At 39.6% G+C, this 24,895-nt stretch overlaps 1 protein-coding gene across 6 annotated transcripts in view; it reads left to right on the top strand.

The window, feature by feature from the left end:
• RNF24 (ring finger protein 24) overlaps positions 1–24,895 on the top strand; it is a 94,048-nt gene that overhangs the window by 62,762 nt on the left and 6,391 nt on the right. For all 6 annotated transcript variants that reach the window (XM_055372504.2, XM_031004756.3, XM_055372509.2 and 3 more), the window contains 2 exons: positions 9,115–9,157; positions 11,454–11,495. In XM_055372504.2, the coding sequence (XP_055228479.1) occupies positions 9,115–9,157; positions 11,454–11,495 (85 nt within the window). The remainder of the gene's footprint in view (positions 1–9,114; positions 9,158–11,453; positions 11,496–24,895) is intronic.

The following is a 24,895-nucleotide window of genomic DNA, read 5'->3' as shown; positions in this document are numbered from 1 at the left end:
AAAATATAATTTACTAAAATATAAATTACTAATATCACTAATGAAAAAGGGACATTATTACAAATCCTATAAACATTAAAAGGTCACAAAGAATATTATGCATTTATGGCAATAAACTTGAAATTTTGGGTGAATTACATAGATTCCTAACAAAAAAAGAGGTGTATTAAAACTGACACAAGAAAGGGCATTTATTAAAAAAAAAAAAAAAAAACACACAACTTAACATTGTACTTTCTGGCAATAGACAGAAAGCTTTCCCCTAAGATCAGAACACAATAAGAATGCCCACTTTACCACTACTGTTCAGCATTGTACTGGAAGTTCTAGCCAGAACAATTAGGCAAGAAAAAGAAGTAGAAGGCATCTAACTAGAAAGAAGTAACTATCTCCATTTGCAGATGATATGATCCTATATAGAGAAAATCCCGTAGGATCCACACACACACAAAAAAAACTACTGGAACTAATAAATTCAGCAAACTTTCAGAGTCCAAGATCAACACACAAAAATCAGTTGTGTTTCTGTACATCAACAATGAACAATCTGAAAAGGAAATAAAGGAAACAATCCCATTTACAATAGCATCCAAAAGAATAAAATTTTAAGGAATAAAGTTAACCAGGGAAGTGAAAGACTTATACCCTGAAAACTACAAAACATTGCTGAAAGAAATTAAAGAAGACCTAAATAAATGTAAAGGCACCCCATGTTCATGGATTTATATAGTCTTTATATAGTTACAGTGTCAATATTTTCCAAGGCAATCTACAGATTCAGTGCAATCCCTATCAAAATTCCAATGGCCTTTTTTTACAGAGATAGGAAAAGCAATCCTCAAATTCATTTGGAACTGGGGCCCCAAATAGCCAAAGCAGTTTTGAAAAAGAAAAACAGATAGAAGGACTCACACTTCCTGATTTCAAAACTTCAGAAAGCTACTGTAATCAAAAAATTGTGGTACTGGTATAAAGATAGACATATAAACCAATAAAATAGAATTAAGAGTCCAGAAATAAATCCAAACATCTATGACAAATTGATATGCAAATAAGGGTGCCAAGATCATTCAATGGGGAAAGAATTGTTTCTTCAACCAATGGTACTGGGAAGCTGGATATTAACATGCGAAATATTTGTACATCAAAGGACATCAAGAAAGTGATAAGGCAACCTACAGAATGGGAGAAAAATATTTACAAGTCCTATCTGATAAGGGTTTAATACCCAGAATATATTAAAAGCTCTTAAAATTTAACAGCAAAAAGACAACCCAATTTAAAAATGGGCAAAAGACTTAAACAGTTCTCCAAAGAAGATACACAAATGGCCAACAAGCACATGAAAAGATGTTTGACATTATTGGTCATTAAGGAATTCCAAATTAAAAACACAATGAGATACCACTTCACACCTACTAGGATGCTGTAATCAAAAACAGAAAAATAACAAGTGTTAATGAGGATGTGGAGAAATAAGAACTTGCATATATTGCTGGTAGAAATGCAAAATGATGCAGCTGCTGTGAAAAAGAGTTTGGTGGATCTTCAAACAAATTCTTTTTTTTTTTTGAGATGGAGTCTCGCACTGTCACCCAGGCTAGAGAGCAATGGCGCGATCTCGGCTCACTGCAACCTCTGCCTCCCAGGTTCATGCAATTCTCCTGCCTCAGCTTCCCAAGTAGTTGGGATTACAGGCGCCTGCCACCACACCCAGCTAATTTTTTGTATTTTTAGTAGAGACGGAGTTTCACTATGTTGGCCAGACTTGAACTCCTGACCTCATGATCCACCTGCCTCAGCCTCCCAAAGTGCTGGGATTACAGGCATGAGCCACCGCATCTGGCCGGTTCTTCAAAATATTAAACCATGTGACCCAGATTTTCATTCCTAGGTATATACCCAAGACAAATGAAAATATATGTCCACACAGAAACGTGTACAGAAATGTTTCATAATAGCCAAAAGGTATAAACAACCCAAATGCCCATCGACAGATGAATGGATAATTGTATGTACATACAAAGGAATATTATTCAGCCATAAAAAGAAGTGAAGTACTGACACATACTACAACCAGGATGAACCTCAAAAACATGCTAGGTGGAAAGCCATACACAAAAGGCCATATATTGCATTGTTCCTTTTATATGATATATCCATAATAGGCAAATCTATAGAGACAAAAAGCAGATAAGAGGTTGCAGGGGATAGAAGTAAGGGGTAATGGGGAGTGATGACTGAATGGGGTACCAGGTGTTTTGTTGGAGTGATGAAAAGTTTTGAAATTAGAGATAGCTGGTAGATGCACAACATTGTGAGTACACTACTTACCACTGAATTGTATACTTTAAGGTGGTTAGTTGTAATGTGACTAAAAATAAAAGAATGAAATTTTTAAAAAGAAAAAACCGGGGCCGGGCATGGTGGCTCACTCCTGTAATCCCAGCACTTTGGGAGTCTGAGGCAGGGGATCACCTGAGGTCAGGAGTTCGAGACCAGCCTGGCCAACATGGTGAAACCCCATCTCTACTAAAAATATAAAAATTAGCTGGACGTGGTGGCACACACCTGTATTCTCAGCTATTCAGGAGGCTGAAACAAGAGAATCACCTGAACCCGGGAGGCGGAGGTTGCAGTGAGCCAAGATTGTGCCACCAGCCTGGGCGACAGAGCGAGACTCTGTCTCAAAAAAAAAAAAAAACTACTACAAGAAATTGAAAATATGAATAATTATATATCTAATAAGAAAAAGAGACAGATCACAAGGTCAGGAGATCGAGACCATCTTGGCCAACATGGTGAAACCCCATCTTTACTAAAATAAAGAAATTAGCCGGGCGTGGTGGCATGTGTCTGTAATCCCAGCTACATGGGAGGCTGAGGCAGGGGACTTGCTTGAACCTGGGAGGCGGAGGTGGCAGTGAGCTGAGATTGCGCCACTGCATTCCAGCCTGGGCAACAGAGCAAGACTCCGTCTCAAAAAAAAAAAAAAAAAAGAGAATGTGCTTTGGGCCAGGCACGGTGGCTCATGCTGTAATCCCAGCACTTTGGGAGGCTGAGGCAGGCAGATCACAAGGTCAGGAGATGGAGACCATCCTGGCTAATATGGTGAAACCTCGTCTCTACTAAAACTACAAAAAAAATTAGCCGGGCATGGTGGCGGGCGTCTGTAGTCCCAGCTACTCGGGAGGCTGAGGCAGGAGAATGGCGTGAACCCAGGAGGCGGAGCTTGCAGTGAGCCAAGATCGCGCACTGCACTCCACGCTGGGTGACAGAGTGAAACTCCGTCTCCAAAAAAAAGAAAATAAAATAAAAGAAATTGAATGTATTTTTAAAACATTCCCACAATGATATTTTAAGCCAAGTAACTCATCCAAACATTTAAGGAAAAAAATACCACTCCAATATGACACTTCTAGAGAATAAAAGTGGAACAAATACTTCTCAGCTTATTTCATGAGGCCAGCATAATTTTGATTTCAAAGCCTGACAAGGATATTATGAGAAAGGAAATTATAGACTGATCTTTTTCATCAGCAAAATATTGTAAATCAAATTCAGGGATCTACAAAAAAGGTAGAATATTACAACCAAATGAGGTTTGTTCCAAGAACGAGTTGTTTTAACATTTGAAAAGCAATCAATACAATATAGCACATTAATAGTATAATATCATAAAGCATTGATAAAATTTAATACCTATTCATGATTTTTTTGGTAAAATAAACTAGTACTACAAGAGAACTTTCTAAAATTTGAAAGAGTATCTACAAAAAATATCTAAAGAAAACATCATACTTAATAGTGATGGATTGATAGGGACATTCACTATCACTTTTATTTAGCATCATACTGGAGGGCCTAGCTAGTCAGTGCAAAAAAAAAAAAAAACGGGAAAAAAGAATAAAAGAAAAGTGTATTTAGAAAAGAAGTAAATAAAGATTATAAAGGCAGTGTTTAAATTGTGATTATATGCAGACAACATAATTGTGTACATTTAAAAACCCAAAAGTTTTTACAGAGAAACTATTTAGAATTAGCAAGCCACCAGATACAGGATCAATATACAAAAATTACTTTTTTCCATATAGGTAGCAAGAAATAATTAGAAAATAAAGATTTTTTTCAACACTATTTACAGTAGCATCAAAAATTACCAAATGTCTAGGAGAAATGTGTAAGAGAAAAATTAAAGCTATAAATAAAGAAATAATGTTCATAGGTTAGGTACTCAGTCTTGCAAAGATGTCAGTTCTTTCTCAGTTGGTCTGTGAATTTTGTACATTCTTACTCAAAACCCCAAGAGGGTTTTTTTTTTTTCTGGTGGAAATTGAAATCTATATGGAAATGCAGAGAACCAAGAATAACCAAGCCAGTCATTCAAAAGAATAAAACTTGAGGACTTTTGCTACCAGACCCCAAAACCTGTTTTAAAGCAACAGTATTAAGAGAAAGTGCTGTTCACCAAACACCCAGATCTCAAGTTCTAAATACTTTTCTCCAATAAAAGGAATTAGGGTTCCTTGGAAGAAGTGGCTAACCCCAGGGCTGGAACACAGAACATATAAAATGAGCCTGAAACAAACATCTTTTGGTGCCAGTAAATAAGGAAATGCATGGGAAAGGATGGGGGCTTGTTGAAAGAACACAAGAGTCAGCCTGAAGGACTCAAGGCCAATCAATTTGAGCAACAAAAAGTAGTGATCATATTGAACTGTAACTCATAGATTAAAACCAATATCCATGAGTCTAGACTGATAGAAATAAATAATTGCACAAATAAATGAGGAAGCACATCTCTTCCCATAGATTAAGACCAATATCCATGAGTCTAGACTGATAGAAATAAATAATTGCACAAATAAATGAAGCACATCTCTTCCCATAGATTAAGACCAATGTCCATGAGTCTAGACTGATAGAAATAAATAATTGCACAAATAAATGAAGAAGCACATCTCTTCCCATAGATTAAGACCAATGTCCATGAGTCTAGACTGATAGAAATAAATAATTGCACAAATAAATGAGGAAGCACATCTCTTCCCATAGATTAAGACCAATGTCCATGAGTCTAGACTGATAGAAATAAATAATTGCACAAATAAATGAGGAAGCACATCTCTTCCCATAGATTAAGACCAATGTCCATGAGTCTAGACTGATAGAAATAAATAATTGCACAAATAAATGAAGCACATCTCTTCCCATAGATTAAGACCAATGTCCATGAGTCTAGACTGATAGAAATAAATAATTGCACAAATAAATGAAGAAGCACATCTCTTCCCATAGATTAAGACCAATGTCCATGAGTCTAGACTGATAGAAATAAATAATTGCACAAATAAATGAGGAAGCACATCTCTTCCCATAGATTAAGACCAATGTCCATGAGTCTAGACTGATAGAAATAAATAATTGCACAAATAAATGAAGAAGCACATCTCTTCCCATAGATTAAGACCAATGTTCATGAGTCTAGACTGATAGAAATAAATAATTGCACAAATAAATGAAGAAGCACATCTCTTCCCATAGATTAAGACCAATGTCCATGAGTCTAGACTGATAGAAATAAATAATTGCACAAATAAATGAGGAAGCACATCTCTTCCCATAGATTAAGACCAATGTCCATGAGTCTAGACTGATAGAAATAAATAATTGCACAAATAAATGAAGAAGCACATCTCTTCCCATAGATTAAGACCAATGTCCATGAGTCTAGACTGATAGAAATAAATAATTGCACAAATAAATGAGGAAGCACATCTCTTCCTTATAGAAGATGTCCAGTTAATAAATGTGCAAGGAATTAGAGAACTACAAAACCACCATTAGAGTTTAGGCAAACACTACAGTAATTATTGCAAGCAAGGTGGATGCTAAAATCAGTGGGCAAAAGCTTGAGAAAATAATAGAGTATATGTATAATTTCAGCATGTCTCCCTCAAGATAAACTACAGTGGAGAAACCCAGTGGACACTATCTTAACCAATCTTAAATTGAAATCTTCAAATTCCACCAAGAAAAAATGATCATACTTAATATGTCAAAATCTTGAAAGACAAGGAAATACTAAGGAACTCTCAACAAATTAGAGGTGGCTGGCCTGGTGCGGTGGCTCACACCTATAATCCCAGCACTTTGGGAGGCCGAGGCAGGCAGATAACGAGGTCAGGAGATTGAGACCATCCTGGCTAACACGGTGAAATCCTATCTCTACTAAAAATACAAAAAAAATTAGCCGGGCATGTTGGTGGGTGCCTGTAGTCCCAGCTACTTGGGAGGCCAAGGCAGGAGAATGGAGTGAACCCGGGAGGCGGAGCTTGCAGTGAGCCGAGATCATGCCACTGCACTCCAGCCTGGGCTACAGAGCGAGACTCTGTCTCCAAAAAACAAACAAAAAATTAAAAGTGGCTAAGGAGACATAACTAGATGCAAGATGGGATCCTGGATTGGATAATAGAACAGGAAAAGGATATGAGAGAAAGAACTGGTAAAATTCAAACAAGGTCTGTAGTTTAGTTAATAATATATCAATGTTATATCAATACTAATATATCAATGTTAATTTAATGGTTTTGATAATTGTACTATGGTTGTATAAAATGTGGACATAGTATATACAACTATGGTTATATAAATGTGAAAGCTGGTAGAAAGGTATATGTGAATTCTATTTTTCGCAACTTTTCTGTCTAAAATTATTTCAAAATAAAAGTTTTTAAAATAGCATGATATTGACACAAGGTACATTGGTTGCTTAGTGTTGCTGTAACAAAGTGCCACAAATTGGGTAACTTAAAACAAGAGCAATGTAATTTCTTACAATTGTGAAGGCTAGAAAAGTTCAAATTTAAAGTGCTGGCAGAGCCATGCTTCCTCTGAAGGCTCTAGGAGAGAGTCTTTCTTGCCTCTTCCTAGCTTCCAGTGAGTACCAGAAAGCCTTGGCATTCCTTGGCTTGTAGCTGCCTCACTTCAGTCTCTGTCTCTGTGTTCACATGGCCTTCTTTTCCGTCTGTCTCTGCATATCCTCTCCTCTTCTTATAAGGATAGCAGTCAAATTGAATTTAGGGCTCACCTTAATCCAATATAACCTCATCTTAACTAACTAATAATCTGAAAAGACCCTATTTTCAAATAAGGTTATATTCTGAGGTTCCAGTTTGACATGAATTGGGAGCTGAGGCGGACACATTCATCCCAGTCACTATACAAGGATAGGCAAATAGACCAATGGAGCAGAATAATAGCAGCTCTAGAAATAGACCAACATATTCAATACACCTGATTTACAACAGATGTGCCACTGCCGTGCAGTGGGGAAAGGGGAGAATCTTTTCAATAAATGATGGTGAGGCAAATGAAAGTCTGTATGAGGATAAAAAGCATCTGGACCCCTACCTCACAGCATACATAAAGACCGATTTCAGATGGGTCATAGACCTACATTTGTTAGGTAAAACAACAAATTGTTTTCACAACATACTCAGGAGAATATCTTCATAGTCTTGGGATAGGCAAAGATTTCTTTAATGGGACACAAAAAGAACTAACCTAATTGGGGAAAGTTGATAAATTAGACTTCATTTAAATTTAAAAATTTTTCAAACTTAACCTACAAAGATGTGAACACCTAGAACTCTCATGAACTACCCATAGAAGTAAAATTGTTATGAGTACTTTTTTTTTTTTTTTATGACAGGATCTCACTCCGTCACCCAGGCTGGAGTACAGTGGCACAATCCCAGCTCACTGCAGCCTTCACCTCCCAGGCTCAAGCAGTCCTCCCACCTCAGCCTCCCGAGTAGCTGGGACCACAGGCCACACGCCACCATGCCCAGCTAATTCTATTTTTTGTACAGATGAGGTTTCGCTGTGTTGCCCAGGCTGGTCTCGAACTCCTGGGCTCAAGCGATCCTCCTGCCTCAGCCTCCCAAAGTGCTGGGATTACAGGCATGAGCCACTGTGTCCGGCCGGGGTGAGTACTTTGATTTTTTTCAAGACAAAGTCTCACTATGTCACCCAGGCTGGAGTGCAGTGGCATGATCTCGGCTCACTGCAACCTCTGCCTCCTGGGTTCAAGCGATTCTCCTGCCTCAGCCTCCCAAGTAGCTGGGATTACAGGCATGTGCCACTATGCCTGGCTAATTTTTGTATTTTTAGTAGATTCGGGGTTTCTCCCTGTTGACCAGGCTGGTCTCAAACTCTTGACCTCAGGCCATCCGCCTGCCGCGGCCTCCCAAAGTGCTAGGATTACAGGCGTGAGCCACAGTGCCCAGCCTCGGTGTGAGTACTTTGAACCAGCAGTTCTACTCCCGGGTATATACTTAACAGAAATGAGTATATATGTCCACTAAAAGACATGTAGAATTTGTGTATCAGCTTTATTAATAATAGCCTCAAACAGGAAGTAATTAAATATTCATCAGCAGTAAAATGGATAAATAAATGGTATTATATTCATACAATGGAATACTGTATGTCAGTCAGAAAGACAATTACTACAACAATATGGAAGAATCTCACAAGGCATTGTAGACTGAAAGAAACCAAACACAAAGGAGTATATACCAAACGATCCATTTACATGAAGTTCAAAAACAGGCATAATTAATCTACAGTGTTAGAAATCAGGATAGTGCTACCTCTGGGGCACGGATATTGATTAGGAAGGATCATTTTAGAGCGCTCAGGTGTGCTGGAAATGTACTATATCTTGATATGAGCAATAGTTATCCTGGTATGTACATTTTTTAAGATTTTGAGCTGTATACTTAAGGTTTTTGTACTTCATTGGATGTATGTTATACTTAAATGTTTTCTAATTAAGAAAAAATATAAATATTATTGAAATAAGTAGACTGTCGGTATAAAAAGAATTGAGTCATCTTACGTTTGGGTAACATTTCATGGTTCCCTGGGCACTTTCACATAGCATGTTAAGAGATACATCATTTGGGTGTATTTCAGGGTAAAGATTCTAATTTATATTGTTTGAGCCATAAATGTTATAAATTAATACCAAAATCAGCAACTTTTTATTTTTCTTCAAGTTACTGTGTTGGAAATCTCAATATTGCATTACTAATTTCTGTCTTTTAGGCTAAGACATCAAGCACACAAAGAATTTTATGCCTACAAACAGGTGAGAAATTTAATTCAGATTGGCTTTGATTTTTTTTTTTCCCCCAAAAAACTGAGAACTCTGATTTCCACTCATACTTTAAACTGGGACTGAATTTACTTGTGTTCATTTTAGCATCTCACTGCCAATTTGCAGTATAATATATCAACTTCATTTTCTTAAGTATTCTTCTCTTCTTTTTTTTTTTTTTTTTTTTTTTTGAGACGGAGTTTCGCTCTTGTTGCCCAGGCTGGAGTGCAATGGCGTGATCTCGGCTCACAGCAACCTCTGCCTTCCAGGTTCAAGCTATTCTCCTGCCTCAGCCTCCCAAGTAGCTGGGATTACAGGCGTGCGCCACCACGCCCGGCTAATTTTGTATTTTTAGTAGAGACGGGGTTTCTCCTTGTTGGTCAGGCTGGTCTCGAACTCTGGACCTCAGGTGATCCGCTCGCCTCGGCCTCCCAAAGTGCTGGGATTACAGGCGTGAGCCACTGTGCCCAGCTTTTCTCTTCTTTTGTAAGCGTTACTTGAAGCTGTAGAAAGTTCAGATGATATAATTTAACAGGAAACTTGAGCCAACAGATTGCTAAAGAGAAATGCTATAGCTTGTAATTCTTAAAGTTACTGTCAACTTAATGGAGTTCTGAGATACCATTAAGTGAAATTTTTCCTTCCTTCTTTATTAGAAGACATAGCAGTTCCTCGGAGGTGAGCGACCAGCTGTGTTACAGTGATCTCATCTACTCCCTTTTGTACTTTAAATGTTAGCTCATATTATCCACTAGAAGTCTGCAAACTTGGATCATAGCTGTCAATACCTAGTCCTTCACTGATTTTGTCTCTGTCACTGGGTCTCTGTCACCCAGACTGGAGTGCAGTGGCATGATCACAGCTCACTGCAGCCTTGACCTCCCTGGGCTCAGGTGATCCTCCCACCTTAGCTGAGTGTGGTGGCATGCATAGCTGGGGCTACAGGCGCACACCACCACCCCCGGCTAATTTTTGTACTTTTTGTAGAGATGGGGTCTCCCCATGTTGCCCAGGCTCCTATCATAATCTGTTTTGTTTTGTTTTGTTTTGAGACAGGGTCTCACTTCTGTCACGCAGGCTGGAGTGCAGTGGTGCAATCTCAGCTCACTGCAACCTCTGCCTCCTGGGTTCAGGTGAGCCTCCCAAGTAGCAGGGATTACAGGCGTGCACCACCACACCTGGCTAATTTTTGTATTTTTTGTAGAGACAGGGTTTTGCCATGTTGCCTAGGCTGGTCTTAAACTCCTGGGATCAAGCAATCCGCCCACCTCGGCCTCCCAAAGTGCTGGGATTACAGGCATGAGCTACCGTGCCTGGCCACCTATTATAATCTTGACAGCTTACAAGATATTTGTATGTAGGCTAACTAGAAAGTAAAATTGGCCTTTGCAGTCATTTAAGTGAAATTGACTGATAAAACTAGACAAGTCACAAGACATACAGTAAATTTGATCTTTAAAATATACTGGATAGGAAATTTAGTATATCCCTGTGAGGCCTTATAGTAGCTTCTGGTGTGATTTCTGAAAACAGGATTTACCCTCAAATCCATTTTTAGTTCAGGAATGTAAGACACCAAAATTTAGAGATTTTCCCTCAAATTTTACTTGCCTATTTTCTTCACTTTAAGATGAAATATAACTCTAATAAGCTATATTTAGTCTCAGAGTTTTTTCTTAAATAGTAAACTTCCTTCTTATCACTTGGCATTTATTTTAACTACTGTCTGGTCACCACGGAGTCAAAACTTTGAAAATTAAGATTGACTTACTTTTTTTTTTTTTTTTTTTGAGACGGAGTTTCGCTCTTGTTGCCCAGGCTGGAGTGCAATGGCGCGATCTCGGCTCACTGCAACTTCCGCCTCCTGGGTTCAAGCGAATCTCCTGCCTCAGCCTGCCGAGTAGCTGGGATTATAGGCAGGCGCCACCACATTCAGCTAATTTTTGTATTTTTAGTAGAGACAGGGTTTCACTATGTTGACCAGGCTGGTCTCAAACTCCTGACCTCAGGCGACCCACCCGCCTTGGCATCCCGAAGTGCTGGGATTACAGGTGTGAGCCACTATGCTCGGCCAAAATTCCTTTTTTAGGAGAATATTGCATCATTGCTCAAGTTAAAAAAATGTTGCTAAAATGATCTGTCTCAAACTGTAAAAGAAATTCCCTTCAATATTGAATATGAGGGAAATGAGCCATATATACAAAAGAAAAATATTTGAGGATATAATGAGAAATATTTAAAATTACAGATTTAAGTGGGCATAAGAACATACTTTTTTGTCTTACAGGTTATATTAAAAGAGAAAGTAAAAGAATTGAATTTACATGAGGTAAGTTGATGATAAGTGAATCTTCTTGAGCCATTTTCTAGTAGCAGTGGTATGCTGTGGTATGTTTAAACACTTTTATTTTCAGTAGTTGAAAAAAATAGGCTTCTTTTGATTGGGGTAATAGAATATTTCAGGGTGAGGTCACATAAAAATCAATTGTGTGAAGGCTTTACAAGAGTAATATAACTCATACTTTTAATAGTGATGACACCATTATAAAATTTCATAGCAGTAGGGATGCTGCTTGCTGTCCATGCTGTATGAATAGGAAACAGATACGTTAGTTTTTCTACTCAAGGTGAGTATGTACTAATTTCCCCATTGAAAATATTCCCAATATTTCTTTCTTACCAACGGTACAAAAAAGAGAGCAATTATCTCATGGGGGTAGGGATTTAAGAAGGTAAGACATACGGAACAGGGGAAGAACACATAGGTAGCGATATGAATCCTTGGGATTGTTTAGCTCTTCGGTTGCATGGTTGGGACATAGGTGCTTTGTAACTTAAGTACAAACTTGGGTGTGTATATCCTGCTGTATACATTAAGATACATAGCCTATAAGAATTCTTTTTAATTCTACTTCTTGTATTGCCTCTGACTACAAATTTTCAGAATTTTTATTTTTTATCACCCTTTCCTTCTCCCTTTCTGGGTTTTCTAATTGGTGTTTAAAGCAAGGACTTGAAAAGCTGTGTGTTGTAATAGCCGTGTCGTATATAGCCTAGCTGTGGTGAAGCTAAATTGCCAGTCTCTTCAAAGAAAGTTAATTTGTTAGGTTTTTTGAATAATAATAAAAATAATCATATTATTGTTAAATATTTTGAAATCATCTATTGGTCCTTTGCTCTTTCTGCATATTTTTCATCAAAGAATTGATATGTTTCTGTTTAATAGCATTTTAGACCTAGCCTTGGATTAAACTGAAGCATTAATTACTGTTTGATTTTTTTTTTTTTTGAGACGGGGTCTTACTCTGTCATCCAGGCTGGAGTGCAATGGTGCAATCTCCGCTCACTACAAACTCCGCCTCCTGGGCTCAAGCGATTCTCCTGCTTCAGCCTGTCGAGTAGCTGGGATTATAGGCATGCGCCACCACACCCAGCTAATTTTTGTATTTTTAATAGAGACGGGGTTTCACCATGTTGTCCAGGCTGGTCTTGAACTCCTGACCTCATGTAATCCACCCACCTCGGCCTCCCAAAGTGCTGGGATTACAAGCGTGAGCCACGGCAGCCGGCCACTGTTTGATTTTTTACTTTTCCTAGAAGTTAATTTTGACACATGGCCAAAATTAACATGAAATAATAAAAGTGGTCTGTTTCCCATTTGGAGTCTTTTTGATGACCGTAAATGAAAAGATTAAATTTTTACCAGATTAATCCAGAACAGAAGTCTTCCTTATTGGTGTGACCTGTTAGGTTAGAAACTTTGTCCTGAATAAATACATTGTGTGTTGCATCAGTGTGTATCACAGTTAGTATCCAACTACACCCGCCAATTCCTGTTTCGCTGGTCATTTGTATCTAGTCTTGGATTTTTTTCATCATAGTATCCCCAGCTTTGGTTATGGTGAGTTGCTTTCTTCATTGAAATTCTTTTGCACCTTTTTCAAAAATCAAATAGCCATATTTTTTGTGACTGTATTTCTGGATTCTCCATTATATTCTCTTGATTTGTGTGCCTGTTTCTTCATCAGTACCACACTGTCTTGATTATTAATAGCTTTATAGTAAATCTTAAAATCAGGTAGTGTGATTCTTCCAACTTCATTCTTTTCCAAAATTGTTTTAGCTAGTCTGGTTCCTTGACCCTTCCATGTAAATTGTAGCATCAGCTCATCTGTATCCACAAAAAAAAAAAAAAAAAAATCCTGCTGGGATTTTGATTTATATTGCATTAACTCTATAAATGTGTTTGGAGAGAATTGACCTTTACCATGGTGAGTCTTCTGACCTGTGAATACATTATGTCTATTTATTTATTTGAAGCTCTGTTGTTAGTTGTATACACATTGAATATCTTCTTGGTGAACTGACCCTTTTGTCAAGGTCTCTCGCCGGGCAGGGTGGCTCACACCTATAATCCCAGCACTTTGGGAGGCCAAGGCAGGAGGATCACCTGTGGTCAGGAGTTCAAGACCAGCCTGGCCAACATGGTGAAACCCCATCTCTACCAAAAATACAAAAATGAGCCAGGCGCAGTGATGGACACCTGTAATCCCAGCTACTCAGAAGGCTAAGGTAGGAGAATCGTTTGAACCTGGAGGCAGAGGTTGCAGTGAGCAGAGATCGTGCCATTGCACGCCAGCATGGGCAACAAGAATGAAATACTATCTCAAAAAAAAAAAAAAAATCTGTCTTCATCCCAGGTAAATTCCTTTGCTTTGAAATATTTGTCCAGGCCAGGCGTGGTGGCTCACGCCTGTAATCCCAGCACTTTGGGAGGCCGAGGCAGGCGGATCACAGGGTCAGGAGATTGAGACCATCCTGGCTAACATGGTGAAACCCCGTCTCTACTAAAAATACAAAAAAATTAGCCGGGCATGTAGTCCTAGCTACTCAGGAGGCTGAGGCAGGAGAATGGCATGAACCTGGGAGGCGGAGCTTGCAGTGAGCTGAGATCACGCCACTGCACTCCAGCCTGGGTGACAGAGTAAGACTTCGTCTCAAAAAATATATATATTTGTCCAGGCCGGACACGGTGGTTCACACTTGTAATCACAACTTTTTGGGAGGCTGAAGTGGGAGGATTGCTTGAGCCCAGGTGTCCAAGATCAGCCTGGGCAACATAGTGAGACCTCATCTCTGCAAAAAAAAAAAAAAGAAAATTAACTGGGCCTGGTGGCACACATGTATAGTCCCAGCTACTTAGGAGGCTGAGGTGGGAGGATTGCTTGAGCCCAGGAGGTTTAGGCTGCAGTGAGCCAAGGTTGTGCCACTGTACTCCAGCCTGGGTGACAGAGCAAGACCCTACCTCAAAAAAAAAAAAAAAAAGGAAATATTTTTCTGATATTAATATAGCCATTCCAGCTTCCTTTTGATTGTTTGCATGGTATGTGTATTTCCACCTTTTTCTTTTCTTTCTTTCTTTTTTTTTTTTTCTTTTTTGAGACAGAGTCTAGCTCTGCTGCCCAGGCTGGAGTGCAGTGGTACGATCTTGGCTCACTGCAACCTCCGCCTCCTGGGTTCAAGCAATTCTCCTGCCTCAGCCTCCCAAGTAGCTGGGATTACAGATGCCCACCACCACGCCCAGCTAATTTTTGTATTTTTAGTAGAGATGGGGTTTCACCATGTTGGCCAGGCTGGTCTTGAACTCCTCACCTCAGGTGATCTGCCCCCCTCGGCCTCTTAGGTGCTGGGATTACAGGCATGAGCCACCATGCCCAGCTTCATCTTTTTATTTTCAATCTACCCATTGAATTATATTTGAAGTGAGTTTTCTTATAGAGAGCATAGTTGGGTCATGTTTCTTTATCCACTCTGCCAATATGTCTTTTAATTGGTATGTATAGATCATTTACATTCAGTGCAATTGCTGATACATTTAGAATTAGGTTTACCTTTTTTTTTTTGTCTTCTGCTTTTCTCTCTCTCTTTCATTCTCTGTTTTCCTTTTCTTGCCTTCTTTTGGGTTATTAGAACATTTTTTAGTATTTCATTTTAATTTATCTGTTGTGATTTTTACTTTATGTCTTTGTGTAGTTTTTTAGTGGTTGCTCTAGGGATTACCAAATAAATATTTAGAATTAGTTTTTTAACACTCTAGTTGGATTGTAGAGACCTTGCCACAATATGGATCCCTTTTCCTTCCCCTCTTTGTGCAATATCTATCATATTACATCTATATACATTGAAAAATCCCATCGTTATATGTCTTTTCCCCATCAGACATGTTTTTAAAAACTCAAAAGGCAGGCATCTGCCTGGAGTCCAGAAGATCGAGACCAGCCTGGGCAACATGGCAAAACCCCATTTCTACAAAAAATACAAAAACTTACAGGTAGCACATACCTGTAGTCCCAGCTACTCAGGAGCCTTAAGTGGAAAGATCACCCAAGCCTGGGAGGTCGAGGCTACAGTGAGCCAAGCCTTGATTGCGCCACTGCACTCAAGCGTAGATGACAGAGTGAGGCCTGGTCTCAAAAAAGTAAGAAAACCTTAACAGAGGAATAGCCTTATATTAATCCAGATTTTTACCATTTCTGTTGCTATGCATTCCCAGTGTTCCAAGTTTCCTTCTTATGTCATTTCCCTTTTATCTTCATAATGAACTTTCCTTTAGTAATTTTCTTAAAGCAGGTCTTCTGGCTATGAATTCTGTTAGTTTGCCTTCATCTGAGAATGTTTTTATTTCACCTTCATTCCTGAAGAATATTCTTGTATATGGAACTCCAGGTTGACAGTTTTTATGCCTCTTCCTTCTGGCCCTCCATGATTTCTGATGAGAAATCAGGTCACTTGAATCATTCATCCCTTACCAGTAATGTATCACTTTCTCTGGCTGCTTTTAAGATTTTTTTCTTTTTCTTTAGTTTTCAGCAATTTATGATATGTCTAGGCATGGATTTATTTGGATTTATCCTGTTTGCAGTTTACTCAGCTTCATAAATATGTAGGTTTTTTGCCAAGCATGGGAAGTTTTTAGCCATTATTTCTATAAATGTTTCTATGCATTTCACTCTTTCTCTCTCCTGGAGCTCCAGCGACACAAATGTTAGACCCTTTGTTGTTGTTCCACAAGTCCTTGAGAGTTTTTTTTTCAGCAATTTTTTCTCTGTTGTTCAGACTGAGTAATTTCCAGTGTTCTGTCTTCTAGTTCACTGATTCTTTCCTCTATCCCCTCCATTCTGCTGTTGAGCCCGTCCATTAAGTTTTTTTATTGTGATTATTCTGTTGTTTGAGTTCTAAAATTTTCATTCAGCCGCACATGGTGGCTCACATCTATAATCTTAACACTTTGGGAGACCAAGGTGGAAGTATTGCGTGAGCCCAGGAGTTCAAGACCAGCCTGGGCAACATGGCGAAACCCCATCTCTACAAAAAATAAAAATACAAAAATTAGCCAGGTGTGGTGGTGTGCACCTATAGTCTCAGCTACTCATGAGATGGCAGGATCGTTTGAGCTTGGGAAGTCGAGGGTATAATGAGCCAAGATTGTGCCACTGCACTCTAGCCAGACTCTGTCTCAAAAATGTATATAAAATAAAATTTTCATTCACTTTGTCTTACATCCTCTATTTCTTTGCTAATAATATCTGTTTTAGCATTTATTTCAAGAGCATTCATGATTGCTCATTTGAGCATTGTTATAAAGATCTTAAACAAAAGACCTTTGCTGTATAATTCTCACATATGTGTCATCTCATTATTGGAGATGATTCGTGTGGCAACACCCTGTGGCCCTGCTCTGCCCTGCTTTCTGTAGAAAAAGACTACACAAAGGTAACTCTATCGGAGTGCCCCTTGTGTGGAGTGGAATTAAGGACATGGCTTCCTTGTTCTTCTTTCTCCTCACCTCCTCATAGGCTCATCCCTTTCCTTTTGCTGCAGTGAGAAAGTGGCTCTGGCTATGTGAGTTCTGCTTTGTCCCTTTCTTATATAGGAGATTCAACTCCACTTGGTCTTTCTAAGATTATTGATCACTCTCCTTATAAATCACATTCCTACATTTATTTATTTATTATTTTTATTTTTTTGAGACACGAGTCTTACTCTGTCACCCAGGCTGGAGTGCAGTGGCACAATCTCAGCTCATTGCAACCTCCGCCTGCTGGGTTGAATCGATTCTCCTGCCTCAGCCTCCCAAGTAGCTGGGATTACAGGCATACACCACCATGCTTGGCTCATTTTTTATATCTTTAGTGGAGACAGGGTTTCACCATGTTGGCCAGGCTGGTCTCGAACTCCTGACCTCAGGCGATATGCCCACCTCAGCCTTCCAAAGTGCTGGGATTATAGGTGTGAACCACCATGCCTGACTCCTAAATTTATTTTTGAATCAGTATACAAATATCTGGAGTTCAGCTGAAGCTGGTCACAGATTCAAATTGTTAAAACATCTTTTAAAAAGCCAAAGCATTTATAGGGAGCCAACAGTGTGCTGGACCCTCGAGATTGAGTGGTCAGAGTATAGTCCCTCCCTTCCCTCCAGGAGCACAGATCCCACAGGAGAGAAAGTCATTAGTCAGTGAGACAAGTACAGTCAGTACTGGGGCAAGCCCATGAGCACAGAAGGGCCATAGAAGCTGCCTGCTGTACTTCGGTTTGGAACAAGAAAGCCAAATTTATCCTGAGTGGCAAAACCATCTTTAAGTTGCTATACTAGCTCTCAAGGATTCCAGCCTTAAATGACATCTCTGAACCAGAATTGCTGCCTTTGCAGATGATGTGATATCTTTATAAGTATTCAGGGAAAGGTATAATAATGAATGCCCACCACCACTATCACAGAATGATTATCTAAAAAGAAAACTAGACGTGTGCAGTGGCTCACAGCTGTAATCCCAGCACTTTAGGAGGCTCAGACAGGAGGATCGTTTGAGCCCAGGAGTTCAAGACCAGACTTTGCAACATAGTGAGATCTCTTCTCTATAAAAAAATTTTAAAAATTAGCCGGGTGTGGTGGTGCATGCCTGTAGTCCCAGCTACTCAGGAGGCTGAGTCAGGAGGATTGCTTGAGCTCAGGAGGTCAAGGTTTCAGTGAGCCATGATCATGCCACTGCACTCCAGCCTGGGCAACAGTGTGAGAGCCTGTCTGTAAGATAGACAGATAGATAGACAGATAAGAGTCTGTCTCTAAGATAGATAGATAGATAGATAGATAGATAGATAGATAGATAGATAGATAGATGATAGATGAAAAAAGGCTGGGTGTGGTAGCTCATGCCTGTAATCCCAGCACTTTGGGAGGCTGAGGCAGGCGGATCACAAGGTCAAGAGATCGAGACCATCCTGGCCAACATGGGGAAACCCCGTCTCTACTAAAAATACACAGAAGTAGCTGGGCATGGTGGTGGGTGCCTGTAGTCCCAGCTACTCAGGAGGCTGAGGCAGGAGAATCGCTTGAACCTGGGAGGCAGAGGTTGCAGTGAGCCAAGATCACGCCACTGCACTCCAGCCTGGTGACAGAGCAAGACTTCGTCTCAATGAATGAATGAATGAATGAAAGAAAAAAGGAAAAGAACCATTTTGGCTGAATCACCTGAGCTATAGATCATTTTCATTGTGTGACACTGTCTTCCTCTCACATGACTCTACACTCCTTAGTCTGTATCTGAGGTAAATTTATAGACTACGTCAACCACTTGGAAGTTATTAAATCCTTCCTACTTGGGCATTTTAGAGATTGTACACTCTGTGAGTACTAGAAAATTGTGCCTGTTTCCAACATACATGCTGTAGTTAAAGTCATTTTTACCTAGGACTTGCTTTATTTATGGGTATAATAGTGTGATATACATGGAATCATGTACACAAGGTAACAAAATTATCAAGATGTCTGCTTCTTCATATAATTATCTTAGGAGCAAGGGAACTAACACTTTGACAAATTTACACAAGGTAAGTATTATTCCCTATTTTGCATTTGCATATATTGAGGTTTAAGAAAGTTGACTAGCCAGGCACAGTGGTTTGTGCCTGTAGTCCTAGCTATGCAGTAGGCTGAAGCAGGAGGATCACTTGCACCCAGGAGTCCAGCCTGGCAACATAACAAGACCTGTCTCAAAAAAAAAAAAAAAAGAAGGTTAGAGAAAAAAAAGGAAGTTGAATAGAATGGGCAAGTCATCTAGCTTCTGTGTGTAGAAAGAGAATGTTTGCATCTGGAGCCATTACATCATGATGCCTCTACTGCCCCCACAGATGTGAAGCTTCTGCTGTTCTCCAAGTTGTAAAAAATTACTTTGGAGTGACTTGACCCAGCTTTCTTCTGCCTTCTGCAGATCCCATTAAGGGACCTTTCTGACTTTCAATATGTAAAACAGACAAACTCAAATATCTATAAACTGACCAATCAGTAAATGTCTGTTCTTAGCCTAGCTTCCAACAGGGCTGACATTATCATAGGATTCATTCTTTGACTTAAAAAAAAATGACAAGATAGGCTGGGCACAGTGGCTCACACCTGTATTCCCAGCACTTTGGGAGGTCAAAGGTGGGCAGACCGCCTGAGCCCAAGAGTTCAAGACCAGCCTGGGTAACATGGTGAAACCCCATCTCTACAAAAAATACAAAGATTAACCAGGCATGGCAGTGCACACCTGTCATCCCAGCTATTCAGGAGCCTGAAGTGGGAGAATCACCTGAGCCCGAGGAGGCCGTGGCTGCAGTGAGCCATGATTGCACCACTATACTCCAGCCTTGGCAACAGAGTGAGATCTATATCAAAAAAAAAAAAAAAAAAAAGACAAGAGTGTTGGGGAACACTTCCCAGCTCATTTTTAAGAGGTTGGTATTACCCTGATATCAAACCCAGACAAAGATATTACAAAAAAAGAAAATGCCAAACCAGTATCTCTTATGAATATAAGTGTAAAAACCCTCAACAGAATACTAGCAAAGCAAATCCTACAGTATATAAAAAAGATTATATACCATAATCAAATGGAACTTATCCCAGGAATGCAAGGTTGGTTCAACATAAGTAGATCAGTCAATGTAATACACCTTATTAATAGAATAAGTGGGGGAAGAAAAGACATGGTCACCTCAGTAGATACAGTATAAGCCTTTGACAAAACCCAGCTTTCTTTTGTGATAAAAGCATTCAATAAACCTAAAGATAGAGGGAACTTACTCACCCTGATAAAGGGCATCTGTAGAAAGCCCACAACTAATATTATACTTAATGGTAGAAGACAAAGTTTTCCTTCTAAGACAAGGAAGAAGACAGGACTCCTGCTCTTATCAATTTTATCAACTTGTTACTCGAGGGTCTAGCCAGGGCAGTTAAGAAAAGATAATAAAGGGCATTCAGATGGGAAAGATGTAAAATTGTCTATTTGCAGATGACATGACCTTATAAATATTATAGAACACTAAATTTAAAAAAACTGAGAGTCAGGCTGGGTGCGGTAGCTCATGCCTGTAATCCCAGCACTTTGGGAGGCCGAGGTGAGCAGATCACCTGAGGTCAAGAGTTCAAGACTAGCCTGACCAACATGGTGAAACCTCGTCTCTACTAAAATACAAAAATTAGCCAGGCACGATGGTGGGTGCCTGTAATTCCAGCTCTCGGGAGGCTGAGACAGGAGAATCACTTGAACCTGGGAGGCAGCGGTTGCAGTGAGCAGAGATCATGCCATTGCACTCCAGCCTGGGTGACTGAGTGAGACTGTCTCAAAAACAAAAAAACTATGAGAGCTAATAATGAGTTCATAAGGTTTCCTAGATATAAGATCAATATACAAAAACTAGTTAAACCTACACACTAGCAGTTAAGAAAATTTCATTTGTGGCCAGGTGCGGTAGCTCATGCTTGTAATCCCAGCACTTTGGGAGGCCGAGGCGGGTGGATCACCTGAGGTCGGGAGTTCGAGACCAGCCTGACCAACATGGAGAAACCCCGTCTCTACTAAAAATACAAAATTAGCTGGGTGTGGTGGTGCATGCCTGTAACCCCAGCTACTCAGGAGGCTGAGGCAGGAGGATCACTTGAACCCAGAAGGCAGAGGTTGTGGTGAGCTGAGATCACACCATTGTACTCCAGCATGGGCAACAAAAGCGAAACTCCACCTCAAAAAAAAAATTTTTTTTTCGTTTGTAATAGCATCAAAAATAAGATACCTAGGAATAAATTTAACAAAAGAAGCCCAGATTTATATGCCAAAAACTATAAAACATTGAAAAGATAATAAAACCTAAATAATTGGGATGACATCCCATGTTCATTGGTTAGAAAATGTAATATTGGTAAGTTGGCAGTAATATCCAAAGTACTTACCAAATCATCTTTTTCAAAATCCTATCTGCCCTTTTTATGCACAAATTGACAAGCAGATGAATTCTGAAATTCCCATGGAAATGTAAAGGATCCAGAATAGCCAAAAGAATCTTGAAAAAGAAGAACAGAGTTAGAGAACTCACACTTCCGAATTTCAAAACTTACTATACAAAGCTACAGTTTTTAATACATGTGACACAGGTATATTGATAGCTATATAGATCAGTGGAATAGAACTGCAAGTCCAAAAATAAATTCAAACATTTATGGTCAGTTGATTTTCAACAAGGGTGCCAAGACAATTCAGTGAGAAAAGAATAGTCTTTTCAATCAGTGGTGCTGGGACAACTGGATATCTACATGCAAAAGAATAAATTTAGACATCTACCTCATACTATATACAAAGATTACTCAAAAGTTAATCAAAGACCTAAATGTATCAGCTAATATTATAAAACTCTCAGACATAAACATAGGTGAGCCCAGTGCCATGACACATGCCTGTAATCCCAGCTCCTCAGGGGGCTGAGGGGGAAGCTCCCTTGAGTCCAGGAATTTGAGACCAGCCTGGGCAACATAGCAAGACTCTGTCTCTAAAAAACAAAAAGGAGAAATAAACATAGATGTATAAATCTTCATAGCTGTGGATTGGGTAATGGATTATTAGATATGACATCTAAAGCACAAGCAAGCTAAGAAAAAATAGTAAAACTTCATCAGGCCAGCCATGGAGGCTCACTCCTGTAATCCCAACACGTTGGGAGGCCAAGACGAGAAGATTGCTTGAGCTCAGGAGTTTAAGACCAGCCTGGCAACATAGCTAGGAGACCTTATCTCTACTTACAAAAAAAAAAATCAGTTGGGTGTCGTGATGTGTGCCTGTAAGTCCCAGCTATTTGGGAGGTTGAGGCTTGAGGAGCTGGAGGATTGCTTGAGATCAGGAGATTGAGGCTGCAGTGAGCTATGATGGCACCAGTGCACTCCAGCCTGGGTGACAGAGCAAGACTGTCTCAAAAAAAAAAATTAAAAACTTTTGTGCTTCAAAGGACATTATCTTGAAAGTGAAGGCAACCCACAGGGACAAAGTATTCACAAGTTTTATATCTGATAAGGGTCTTGTATTTAAGATGTATAAAGAACTCTTAGAACTCAGTAATAAGCCTGCAAAATAAAAAGGTCTGCAAATATTTTCTCCCAGTCTTTTCATTCTAACAGGGTCTTTTGTAGAACAAAGGTTTTTTAATTTGATCAAGTCCAGTTTATCCATTTTTTCCTTTGGTTTGTTTGCTTAGGTTGTGCTTCGGTTGTGCTTAGGTTGTGTTTCTGCTTAGGTTGCGTGTGTCTTTGGTGTCTATGAATGTGTAGTGCTCTAACATCATTTGTTGAAAAGGCTTTCCTTCTGCCATTGAAATGCTTTTTGCACCTTTGTCAAAATTAGTTGGCTATCTGATAAGGGAGTTCAGTCTAAAATATATAAAGAACTCTTACCACTTAATAATAAAAAGAAACCAACTAATAAATTGACAAAGGACTTAATAGGCATTTCTCCAGAGAAGATATGTGGTGGTCAATAAGCACGGCATCATTAGTCATTAAGGAAATGACCCATTTACACCCATTACGATAACTATAGTAAAAAAGACAAGAATAAGTATTGCTGATGATATGGAGAAATTACAACCCATACATACTGCTGGTAGGAACGTAAAATGGTGCAGCCACTTTGGAAATCAGTTTGGTAGCTCCTCAAAAAGGTAAACATAGAGTTACCATATGACCCAGCAATTCCACTCCTTGATACATACCCAAAAGAATGTAAACGAGGACTCAGCCAGATACTTGTACACCAGTGTTTATAGCAGCATTGTCCACAGTAGCCAAAAGGTAGAAACAACCCAAATGGTCATCAGTAGATAAATGGGTAAACAAAATGCGGCACATACATGGAGTGGAATATTATTCAGCCATGAAAATGAGTGAAGTACTGATATATGTTACAATATAGATGAACCTTGAAGACATTATGCTAAGGGAAAGAAGCCAGACATGAAATATTACATATCGTATGGTTCCATTTATATGAAATGTCCAGAGTAGACAAATCCATCAATAAAGAAAGTAGATTAGTGGTTGGTTGCCAGAGATTGGGGAAAGGGGAGAATGGGGAGTGACTGCCTATGAATATGGGCTTGTTTTGGGGGGTGGGTGGGTGGCATTTGATGCAAATGTTCTGGAATTAGATTGTAAAGATGGCTGCACAAATATATACCTAAAAACTGCTGAATTGTACTATTACTTAAAGGAGTGAATATTGTAGTAGATTAATTGTATCTCAGTTTTTTAATGGTGATGGGAAGTCACACTGGAGAAACAATCTCATTGAATACTGGAAACGAAAGTTTATTTGCAAAATATGATCTGTAAAGGAAAGTTGTAAAATGAGTTTGGCTCTTAGGGAGCTTCTAGGAAGTCATCTGAGGCTTTTCTCTTTTTGTGATTGCCATTGACTTTGGTCACCTTTAGCATTTAACGTGTCAGAGTTTGTCTTGTTTTTTCTCAGGTGGCTATAGTTTTAGGATCTGTTTATTCAGAACATAATAGCACATTATACCATTAATAGTAACTCCATTTTGGGGCTGGGCGCAGTGGCTCACACCTGTAATCCCAACACTTTGGGAGGCTGAGGCAGGCGGATCACAAGGTCAAGAGATCGAGAACATCCTGGCCAACATGGTGAAACCCTGTCTCTACTAAAAATATAAAAAATTAGCCGGATATAGTTGGCATGTGCCTGTAGTCCCAGCTATTCGGGAGTCTGAGGCAGGAGACTCACTTGAACCCAGGAGGCGGAGGTTGCGGTGAGCCGAGATCGCACCACTGCACTCCAGCCTGGCGACAGAGCAAGACTCCATCTCAAAAAGAAAAAAAGAAACTCCTGTTTGGAAAGGCTACTAATCTAATTTTGGATCCTGGAAAAATAAGTGAATAAAAATAAGCAACTCATCCAACCTGTGCTTCAATAGGATCAGTGCTAAATCTCCAGAGGACAGTCCTGACCCTGTTTCGGAAGGCGGGGCTGAGAGGAAAACTGGCTGTTGAAGGCCAGAGGGCCAATCACACAGTCTAGGAGATGGGAGCATCATTCCCTCTTTACAGGTGGGAAGCTGAGACCCAAAAAGATACCACTAGGCTGAAACTGCTGGATTCTTACCTTTACCCACAGCTTGTTCTCAGCCTCCCTTCAGAAAACAAAAATGGGCTTGAAAACAGTACTTCCATTATAAAATGTAGACATCAATAAAAACAGCTGGCATTGGTAGACTGCCTTACTGTGTCCTTAACCCTGCCCCCCAAGCTGAGCTGATGACAGCCCTGTGTGGGGTGGGACAGGTCATGTCCTTATTGTACAGATGAAGGAACAGAGCTCTGTGAGGAATCCTGAGGGCAGAGGCCACACA

The sequence above is a fragment of the Gorilla gorilla genome, chromosome 21 (genome assembly GCF_029281585.2).
Source record: "Gorilla gorilla gorilla isolate KB3781 chromosome 21, NHGRI_mGorGor1-v2.1_pri, whole genome shotgun sequence".
NCBI lineage: Eukaryota > Metazoa > Chordata > Mammalia > Primates > Hominidae > Gorilla > Gorilla gorilla.
Note: the sequence above shows the minus strand (reverse complement) of the source record. Positions and strands in the feature narration are given on the sequence as shown.